The following is an 11,057-nucleotide window of genomic DNA, read 5'->3' on the forward strand; positions in this document are numbered from 1 at the left end:
CACCGCCCACACCTCGCCTCATCCTCACAACTCATCCATCCCAATGTCATTATCATTGTGAACCACTAGTAAGCCCTAAGCTCGCGAGCAATGGTTGAACCATCACTCGACTTCTACCGAGGACCTATGCATTGCTAAGCATTTCGGTTAACCTTTGAAGTTAGACATCAACAATATCGTACCCAGGTTACAAGGATAAGGATCAACAACAATATAAAGGTTAAGGTAATGCATCAACATAGGTTCTACCCATATCACCCGACTCTGGAACGCTAATCATGCAAACATACATAAAGTATAATTTATCATATTAGACACAATCGATCCAAAGTAGTGGGTTGAGTATACTTAGATGCTTGCCTTGCTACTCCGGCGCTTGCCTGACGCTACCTGCGCAGCACTCACAGAACTCTGGTGGTCCGGTGTCGCCTTTAACCACTTGGACTGTCGGCGCGACACTTTCTAAATGAATCAAGAATGTATCGCATATCAAGTGAACGATGGAAAAGTGTGCATATGATGCATGATCGAACAATAATAAAGCATCGTGTTTCAAAAATATTTGCAAAGGAACGCTAAACAATCTGGGTTAGAAAAGGTTTGAACCTCGGATAAGACAACCTAAGTGAATAAAACTTGGAGCTACTGGCAGTCAGACTGATGGTATAGTGGCGGTCAGACCGGTGGCGTGCAGAGAGTTTAGGGCCTTCGTGGTCAGACCAACGGTACGGTGGCGGTCAGCCCGGCCCTAGTGGCGGTCTGACTCCTGACTATTGGATTTTGCTATAGTTTTGAACTAACTTACCGGCGGTCAGACTGGCCTGAGCGGCTGTGAGACCGCGAGACTCTGCCGGCGCCACTTTGCGAGGCCGCCGGCGAAACCTTCGACTACGAAGGGTACCAAAGTACTCCACAAGACAAGAGGAATGTTTTCTATAATTGTTTGGACAACATGCATGGTTCAAACACGTGAAACCCCGTGGAAGAGATCTAGATCTAGGTTTAACTTGGGTTTCTCGGTTCAAATCAAAACGGCGAGCGACTAGAGCTAGGAAACGACGGAAAATGGCATGGGAAGGTTTACCTCGGTGTAAGGAAACTTCCTATCGGATTGGTTCGCCTCGAGGAAGCTCCGATTTGTGGATCGAGCCTCGAGGTGGTCGCTAAGCTTGAGATGAAGAAGCCCGGGGAAAAGCATCTCCGATGATGGAGAAGAGGGGGAAGAACTTGGGGTAGCCTTTGGGAAGCTCTAGGAAGTCCCCACTATTGATCTCCGGCCGTCGGGGTCATCATCTCCTTCTCTCTCTAAGGTTTGGGTGAGGGAGAGGGAGTGAGAGAGAAAAGAGAAAAGAGAGAGCAAGAGAGAGTGATCGACTCACTTAAGTCGAGTCTCTGAGCTCTGGCAGTCAGACTGCGGAAACGGTCTTTTTTCTTTTTCTATTCTTCTTCTTCTCCAAAGTATTTAGGGCTTTCCTAAAGAGCTCTAGACCATCTCCTAAGTACTTTAAAACACGTTTGAAACTTAATTTAATAAATAAACACGTAGAAACAATTGCCATGATGATTATGCATGCTTAATTACGTGATTTACGTTTTGGGACGTGACATGTATTACGACATTGACAAGTACGCATTGTTGTCCAAACCTGGCAAGTATGTCCTGAAGCGATGCTTCTTCGCATTAGGAGCATGTATCGAAGCTTTCAAGCATTGTCGGACTATCATGTGCATCAACGATACTTTCCTTACTGGCAAGTACACGGGACAGATTATGACTGCTATTGGGGTTAATGGGAACAACAAAGTTCTACCGTTGGCCTTTGCATTTATGGAGAGTGAGAACACCAACAGTTAGTATTGGTTCATGACCGGCATGCTGGGATGCTCGCAACAATTCTGGATCTACAAAATGGCTACTTAATCTCTAACACAGTCCAACACAATCCCTTCCATGGCAAACAGATTCGGGTCCGGGTCCAACAAGGGTAAGGGCAAGATGGGTGCATATTGCCTTATGTACTGTAGCCACAGACATGCAATGAATGCTTATGATGACCTTTATATGTGATATACTTTACTTTCATCAATGAAATGGCCGGGATTTATCATTCTACCAATACGTTTTTTCTAAGCCCAATGCATTCATAGGATTCCCTGCCTTCCATGCAGATGCAACAATAGCTCATTGCTGAACTTTTGCAGAATGAAATGACCACACCAAGCAACAGCTTTCACAGAGAATCTCTGCCAACTATTATTGCCACAACTTTTCCAGCTTTCACAGGGAATCTCTGCTCATTTGTCCTTGTGCACAATACTCCCATGTTGCAGCCCCCAGCCATGCCCATGCACTCAGTCCATACACCAGCCTCCAGCGACCATAAATAATCCCACCCTCAACCATGGAAAGATCACTTATTCCTTAGCTCTCTCAACTGCAATGTGTTCCTCAGCTCCACCAAGTTCACCCAAGAAATATTAGGGGATTTTCATCCCTCAGGGGGTCGAACCGCCGATATACTGCTGTGGCGACCCTTGTAGGTTACGCGAGTCCTAGAATATCTCCTACACCTATGACAGATGCTTCTTCATATGTGCCAACTACCAGTACAACCCGCCTCAATATGGATCGTATGAGTACCCACCGGTATAGCGACATAGATCACTCATGTGGCACTTTCCATACGATCTCATGCACTGTCTTACTAATCTCCCCTCTTATTTTATTTCTCCAGTCTCCTACACCTATTTGTGACTTCATGAGATGGCTGGACATGGAGCAAACTGAGGACCAGAAGCGGTGGGTCAACATGAGCATGCAGTGGAGGAGGTAAGCTTACGAATGCTGGGAGTACGAGCAACAGCAGGAGGAACTACGACTCAAGCGTCAAGAGGAGGAGCGCATGAGGAAGGTAACGAAGGAGCGCGCCGCGGCTAAAGCACGCAGAGCAGAGAGAGAAAGGAAGCAAGAGAGGGCCCGTCACGCTAAGGCGGAGGGTCCTGATGCCCTGTGAAAGAGCAAATATCCTAGGTGCACTCAGTAGAGAGTATCTATTGTAGCCCGGTCTATTTTCATTCCCTAAGGCATGTTAGCTATAGCAGCGGCATCCAATTAGGTTAGTCTTTAGGCGTACCGTGCATACCAACGTTTGTTCTCGTCATCTCTTTACGGTTAGGGTTTATTTGCGCAGCAACGATAAACCCTATGTTCTATGTAATGTTTATCAGTGTATGTAACCTCCGTGCCGGGTTATATGATAATTATACTTCACTAAAAAAATAACTCACACACTTTTACATCAACTAAATAAAGAAATGTTAACAAAATTACATCAAACCAAAATTAAGGATAAAATGAAACATTCCGTGAAGCCATTTGGACAACTATTTGCACAATCAACATTTTTCGCCGAAATAATGTATAATATTTTTCAAATTGATGTATACAAAAGTTATATTAGAAAAAAAATTCTACATATACCTATTCTGCCATAAATTAAATTAATTCAAACGTGTCATTCGTTCACCGGGTAAAATAAAGATCTCGCCCGTTCACCGGCGCGAAATGAAGTTCTCGCCCAGTGAACGTGCGAGATGTTGCTATAACCGGTTATTAAATGCACTTACCGCCGGGGCCTACAAGGTCTCGCCCGTTCAACAGGCGAGATCTTGTTCTCGTCCGTTGAATGGGCGACGGTAGCCTATACCAGCTATTTTTTGAAACCGGCATATATTCTTGAAAATATTAAAAAGAAATATATTAAAAAAAATTCTGAGCTACTTTTTTTTTAGAGGAAGGCTAGGGCTTTATTTAATCATATATGTTCTAAGGTACTAGAGATATATCCGGAGGATACATGTGCCAAACATGACGTCCTATCGATAAAGTGACGTCTACTTTCGCTAGATTGAGAGCTTCTGTATTTGTCGCCTTTCCTTCGTGGCAAAACTCTGCCATTTGAAATTGGTTTCGCCTTGATCTGATTTCAGCTAACAACATACTATAACTGTAAGTTTTGTTGCTTTCTAAATTCTTGATCATCTGGAGACAATCTGAAACTATCCTCACCTTCTGAGGGCGGGAACGAAGACCTGGGCCCTTGTTGGACCGAGTGAGTCTGTCTGGGCGACGCTCCGTTCGTTCGCTCGTTTTAGTACCACAACGCCTCTGAACGATGGAACTGGCAGGCTCATAAGCTGTCACCGGGATGGTCGTGTGACCAACACGAGACAGTCGTAGTAAGCCATCATCACTCGATTATGCACTTGGTATTCCTCCTTGGTCGGATGCTGCGCGGCACACTACATGTTTTTGGGCAAATTCTTTATTTACCATTAAAATTTTTGCCTCTTCCTTCCTTGTCACTCAAAAAAACAAATTCCTTATCTGCCATCGCTTTTATCTTTGGTGCCTTCCATGCCATTCCGTGAGACTGCAGCGGAACTGCCGTCGAAAATCAATGTTCTTGAGTACTGTTCATATGACGTAGAGGCATTCTGTTCCTCAAAAAGTTAGTAGTCTTTTGTTTCTGTAAAAATCATAAAATATTCTGTACGTGTTCCATATTCTATGTGCAATCTATTTTAATTGTATTCACATAAAAAGCTTGTATAAAATTTAAACTAAAATTCTCAAAAAAAGTCTACTTTTATAACTACTAACTCAAATAAAATCCCAAAAATCTGATAAAATTCACTAATATTCTTATTATATGATGGATTAATTTATAAAATTATTTTCATCCCTAGTTTATATGATGAAAAAGTGAGTTCGTTTGTAATACTCTATTTATATAAATAATTTTATATAAACTAGAGCTGAAAATAATTTTAGAAATTAATCCATCATATATGAAGAATATTAGTGAATTTTATCAGATTTTTGGGATTTTATTTGAGACCCTAACAATTATTAGAAGTTATTAAAGTAGTATTTTTTTTGGAGAATTTTAGTTTAACTTCTACACATGCTTTTTAGGTGAGCTCAATTAAAATGGGTTACATATGTATTATGTACTACGTATAAAAAATTCTAGATTTTTGGAGAAATAAAAACCACTAATTTTTTAAGGAACGGAAGTCCGCTACGCCTATAACTGGGAACGGTAATTTTCGACGGCAGCCTGAGGGAATGGCATGAAGAAAGGAAAGATAAAAACAATGACAGATAAAGAAAAAAAAATTGGAATGGCAAGAGGGAAGAGGCAAAATTTTCAATGGTAAATAAGGAATTTGTCCTTTGTTTTTCCTTTTTCATTGCACGGAGTTTTGATAGTCCAAACGCATGGTGTCAGAGTGTTTGGTTGTTTGAATTTGACTTAATTCTTAGCTTAACTTGTTCAGACAAATATAATCAATCAAACACTTTTCTTTTTAATACATATAGCTCCACTCAGAATGCTTCCTCTTAATCTGCATATACATACAGCTCTACAAAATCTCAGTCCGAAACCAAACACACCTTAGTAATTTTCATTTCCTGTTCGTCTTCCTAAGCATAAAAACCGTGACTCGTACTGTGTTACAATGCACACAAAAACTACGTTTGCTATGTATATATAACAGCAGCCGTCTGTTTTACTTTCTCTTTTGGTTTGTCATCTGTCGAGATTTTCTCAGCGTTTACTCTTCACATAGAACGATTTTGAACAGGGTCGTAGAGCGCACATGTAGAGCTGTTTCGAAATTTTTCACGTTCATTTGAAATAAGTTGGTTTTTGACATTGACACAATTTTTGAAACATAGTTTTGGCTAAGTTACACCATTAAGTTGTCATATAGCAATCACTCGCAAGAGAAAAAAGTAAGCATGCAATTTTCAAATAACCAATTTTGATATTCATAAATACAATTAGACAGAGTTGAAACTGTTGTTATCACACATTGTATAAAAGGGGCATTTGCAAATACCTCCCTGATTTTTTATTTTTTGTAAGGATGCCACTCGAATGATATTTTTAATAGCATTTTTGCAATTTTTTAGTGGCAAGTTTGCAATAACACCAGGAGTAGTAGTTTTTTTCAATTATCCCTATATAAAAGGCATTCATTAACCAAAGACAAAGAAACAACAACGCTTACAAGACATCTTTTATTTTTTAAAAAAATACAATAAGTTTTGCATTTTTTGTTTAACAATTGAGCCCTTTACAATACTCCCATTACCTCTCAACAGGTAAGAGGTTTGAGTAAATCTTAGCCATCCATTGTATAGGCTTTGCTTTGGGAAACAAAGGATTAACTGGCAAGTCACGGTGGTCAATGAAATTAGAAATGGAATCAATCGGCACATAAGGAACAATTATGCTAATTAGTGAGTAATTGCCCGTAGCCTGTTTGGTAGAGCTTCCCCTGATTAAAATTCTCTAGAGGGAGTGATTCTATAGTTGAAAATGATTCTCTAGTGATTCTCTAAGGTAAAGTTAATGGAGGAAGTGATTTTGTGTGGAAAGTGAATCAGGGGAAGCTACTTTTTTCAGCTCCCAGCATCTAGTTCATTTCAAGAAATCACTCCCACGGATTCCACTCGAAAAACTAAAAATAGAAAACTGTTGTTTGGCAGAGCTTCCACTGATTCCACTCGGGAAGCTGCTCTGAGAGCTTTGTCAAACAAGCCTATAAGAGCATTGAGTCCATTTATTGTTTGGTCATGAAATGCTTATCTATTTTTTCATCTTACTTTTCTCTTTCTGAACCAACATCATAAAAATGTTAAGAATTCAAGTTGACTCTAAATATATTGATTGGATTCAACTATGGGCTGGAAAGTGACACATGAACTTAGGAAAGAAAATTATTAAATTATGTTCAGATTTTTCGATGATGCAAGCAATCGATTGATGTATCATTGACTTATTTATTCATTTCAACTTAGCTATACCGAGAGCATTGTACAATTCAAATTAATATAATTTGTGGAGAATAATCTCAGTTATGGACATGCATTACGTTCTACAATAGTTCATCTTTACACATAATACACATTCCAAAAAAAAATTAATTCCTTTAATATACTTACATGCCTAGTTGGCAAAGATAGCATTTCCTTTTTAATGGCTTAAGGTGACCTATTACCCCCAAGGGGCAATAGGGTTACCATATATATAATCTGAGTCATCAAGCCAAGGTTAATGGACGGTCCATATTACTTGGGAAGTTGGGAGTACTGTAAAATTCCTCTAAACAATTAGCCATCCATTGTATCTTTTTTTTGCGAGGAAGCCATTGTTTCATAGTGAAGAAGAAAAACAACCATATCCAAACTGGAGAGAACTTGAACATGAATAGGATGGTGTACACTCACATCTTCTACCAGTCGAGCTAGGCTCCGTTCCTTTTATCAACTTAAGGGGAGAAGCTTAGCTTATATATTGAAAGAATCCGCTAGCGTAATTCTCAAGACACACGCACAATTACTTCTATGTTGATAACGATGAACTTGCGCTGTTTTGACAATCTCTCAGATGAAATAGGATCCGTTTAACATGTAAGAACTTGATATTGCGAAGTAAGCAGTAATGCAGCAACGCCCTCTCGCGGCGAAGTGGCAGTTTACAGAGGCACCGGACTAGACCGAGTATTCAGCGAGTGCATCCTCCACGCCGCCGCCTGGGCGCACGGCACGGTCAAGCTCGTCCGCAGCCTACATGGCCTGCGCCGCACCGGCAATGACGGTTTCTACTGTAAAAAAAATTCTATGCAGCGGTGCTACAGATATTTTCTCTTGTAACATCGTTTGGATAGCTATCATATATCCCTGATATAGATCTCAAAACAATGAATAAGATCCACTCAATACTAATAATATATATAAAAAATAATCATGCATCTAGCTCTAGACGCACGACTGACGACCACCACCTGCGCAAGGCGCAGGCTCGCCTGCAACGTCCCCGAGCTCTGCTCTACCGCCTGATACACTCACCAGAGACGCGCAAGCTCGCCAAGGCCAAGATCGCGCCACGAGTTATGCATGCACGTACCGCAATTAATAAAGTAAATAGCTAGCACGAACATGTATAACACATTTCCAAAGATATGTTTTTTTCTTCTGAACTCAGGTTCACTGCTTAACGAAAAACCAATCGAAGAAACTAGTTCCATCTCAAGCTTATTCATCAAGTAATATAATTTTAAACCGACCGAAACATAAACGAACCCTTGATCAAAGTATGAAGAATCCAAGCTTAAGATAAAAGACACACTAAGTTCCCTAATTATCTAAACTAGGGTGCCGGAGATGGATGAACCTAGCTTGCAGTTGCACTACTGCTTGATCGTTCGGTGAGTCGATTATTTTGGGGGAGCAAAGAAGATCTCCGAGTCGAGCCTCTTGGAGCGGAACAGCTTCTCCATCTCCGGCGAGGTGTTGAATGACGTCTCCAGCACCGCCGGCGAGATCGCCTTCCACACTGAAGTCCTCCCTGCCAAGTGGCTAAAGATGGGGCTGCACAAGACACAATAGATAGATCGTTTCAATCAAGAACACTTTCTTAACGTGCATATGCATATGCTCCAGAAAGAAAACGCTTACTTGGGAGTAGTGATGATGGAGAACCACTCCATGCCAGTGTCGTCGGCGATCTTAGAGACGACGAAGAACCTGGGCACGATGAAGAGGCAGCCTCCCTCGGCGCGGGTCTCAAGCACGCGCGTGCCGTCGATGCCGACGACCTGGACGCGACCGCTGCCGCGCACGATGTAGGTGACCTGGTAGGCGGAGTCGCAGGAGAAGCCCGGCGAGCACATGGAGTGGGCGTCGATCCTGACGAGGTCGGCGCCGAGGCCGACCTCCTTGACGAGCGGCAGGTTCTGGGTGTTGAGCACGACGACGCGGCCGCCGTTCTTGATGTCGACGTCGAGCGGCGCCTCGAGGCAGTTGAGGACCATGCCCTCCCGGTCCTTGTCGCACGGCTCGGGCATCTTGTGTCCGTCCTTGACCCTGATGATGCCGGCGCCGGGCTGGGTGGTGACGAGCTTGGCGGCGTCCTCCTGCGCGAGATCCCAGGCGCGGCCGACGAACTCGGTGGAGAACCCGGTGAAGATGCCGGTGGAGCCTGTGAGCTGGAAGTTGGTGAACTGGCCAGCCTTGTGGCCCTTGGAGGTGTCGCCGAGGAAGAGGACGACAAGGTCGGCAGCGGCGGCGTGGGCGTTGTGCCACCAGGTGACGACGCCGAAGGGTAGAGCGAGCGCGTCGCCCTCCTTGACGGGGACCACCTTCTCCTTGGTCGCCTCCGGGAGCACCACTCCGCACGTTCCCTTGCCTGCATACAAATGTGCATGTGGATGCAACTAGCTGATCCACTCGAGAGAAGATCGAGGCCAAGCATGTATGCGTGGAGATGGGAGTAGGAAAAAAGACTGCTTGCCTTGGAGGACGTAGGCGACCTTTGCAGAGTCAGAGTAGCTGGGCAGGGCGAGGCCGCCGGCGGCGAGAGAGAGCTTGGCAGCGCCGATGGAGGCTGCTCCGAGCATGGGCAGGTCGGCGGGGGACCAGTCGTAGTAGGCGCCGCCCTCGCCGCCATAGATCTTGTTGGCCTTCTTGGGGCTGAGATCCATGGACATAACCTCGGCGGTGGAACTGCGCTGCACCATCTCGCGCACTTAACAGAGTTCGCTGCTGGAAACTTGGCGGATTAAGGATTTGATGCAGTGGAGAAGATCGATCGAGAGCGAGATGGGATGGGTCGCGAGGCGAACTAGCTAGTATTTATAGCCGCAGGGATCCGGCCCATTGGATTGGGATTAGCCGCAAGGTACATAGTCCATTGTGTCGTGGCTAACTAACCTTATCCTTCCCCCTAATCTCTCGCTGCTGGATAATGGTCATCTTCTTTTCATTTGGTCACACGTACGTTGATCGAGCCATAACGGATTATACGAGATGCATCAGTTCAAGATGTCATTATCTAAAGAAAATCAATTCAAGATGTGCATGCATGCAACTTAACCACCGATCTCCAAGTTTCTCTCGCCTAAGTGATAACAACTTCTTCTTCTTTTTTTGATCGGAGTGATAACAACTTCTCCGCGCCGCGCGCAGCACACTTCTGCATGCATCCGAACTGACTCCAGAGGACGTCGGGAGGAGAGAGAGAGAGGGGATAAGCATGCACACACACGGCAGAAGGGATCAGACGGTCCAAACTAGACCTGAGCAAACTTGGCCCGGCCCGGCCCAAAAAAGCCCGCCCAAAGAGGCTCCATAATTCTTACTGGGTTGATACACCCCATATTATGGTTACGAAGGTTGTTTCTCCACCGGGGCAACTGACATGGCTATCAAATGGTGATAAAAAAAATTAATCAGTGGGAAGATTGTTTTGTTTTTGACCTACCATTAGGCGTGAAAACAGAAACGGAAGTTCCCGTTCAACCGGAGATCGTTTCTGTCTAAACCAGAAAATGGTAATCCATATTCGTTTTTGGCATTTTTTATATTTTCCGGACTTATTTTTTTCGATTCCGAGAAAGAAATATGATACTGAAAACGGTTTGTGCAGTTTCTGATCGTTTCTGACCGTTTTCACTTTTCTACTATTTCCGACTGTTTTTACCTCTTTTCCCTACCGGTCACCCAGCACCCATACATTTGAACTTATTCTCATAGTATAATCAATGTCATCCTCATACTTAAATCTTTCCTTCATTATTTATATGATTCATGTCTCTTAAGGCTAGCGGTAAAAATGATACTAAAATGATCTATTAACTACTGTTTACTATACTGAACTTTGGTCCCTACACTGATCATAGATTGATCTTTGGTAGGAAATGACCGTATGATTCATGTGTGACTTCATTGAATTTGCCGTATGAGATGTGTGGCTTGTGAGCTATAGATTAGTGTTTCCATTCAGAATTATTGATTCTTGATCGATATCGACATATTACCAATCCGGCAATGCCATTATCGATTTTTCGATACAACCGATGTCGTATCTATTTATGGTATTATCGCTTCTGATTTGATTTCCAAAAAAATGTGAAACTGGAAACAATTTTAATGTTTTTCGATTGTTTTCACCCCCGCTTGCCATTTCCTTCTCCTATTATTC

The 11,057-nt window shown here is 43.1% G+C and overlaps 1 protein-coding gene across 1 annotated transcript; it reads right to left on the reverse strand.

Moving 5' to 3' along the window:
• Positions 1-8,529: 8,529 nt before the first annotated feature.
• LOC133900797 (glutelin type-D 1-like) lies at positions 8,530-9,642 on the reverse strand. The gene is made up of 2 exons (XM_062342043.1): positions 9,369-9,642; positions 8,530-9,263 (listed from the first exon to the last, which is right to left on the reverse strand). Exons 1-2 carry the CDS (start codon positions 9,592-9,594, stop codon positions 8,530-8,532), a joined length of 960 nt encoding a protein of 319 aa, XP_062198027.1. The 5' UTR covers positions 9,595-9,642.
• Between the last annotated feature and the right edge of the window lie 1,415 nt (positions 9,643-11,057).

Source organism: Phragmites australis, chromosome 19 (assembly GCF_958298935.1).
Source record: "Phragmites australis chromosome 19, lpPhrAust1.1, whole genome shotgun sequence".
NCBI classification, from domain to species: domain Eukaryota; kingdom Viridiplantae; phylum Streptophyta; class Magnoliopsida; order Poales; family Poaceae; genus Phragmites; species Phragmites australis.

What these genes read in the sequence shown, in the direction of transcription:
- LOC133900797 (XM_062342043.1), bottom strand. Translation starts at nt 9,594, where the DNA reads ATGGTGCAGCGCAGTTCCACCGCCGAGGTTATGTCCATGGATCTCAGC. An exon ending in GGTCGCCTACGTCCTCCAAG is followed by an intron (nt 9,264 to 9,368) that starts GCAAGCAGTCTT and finishes ATTTGTATGCAG; the next exon opens with GCAAGGGAACGTGCGGAGTG.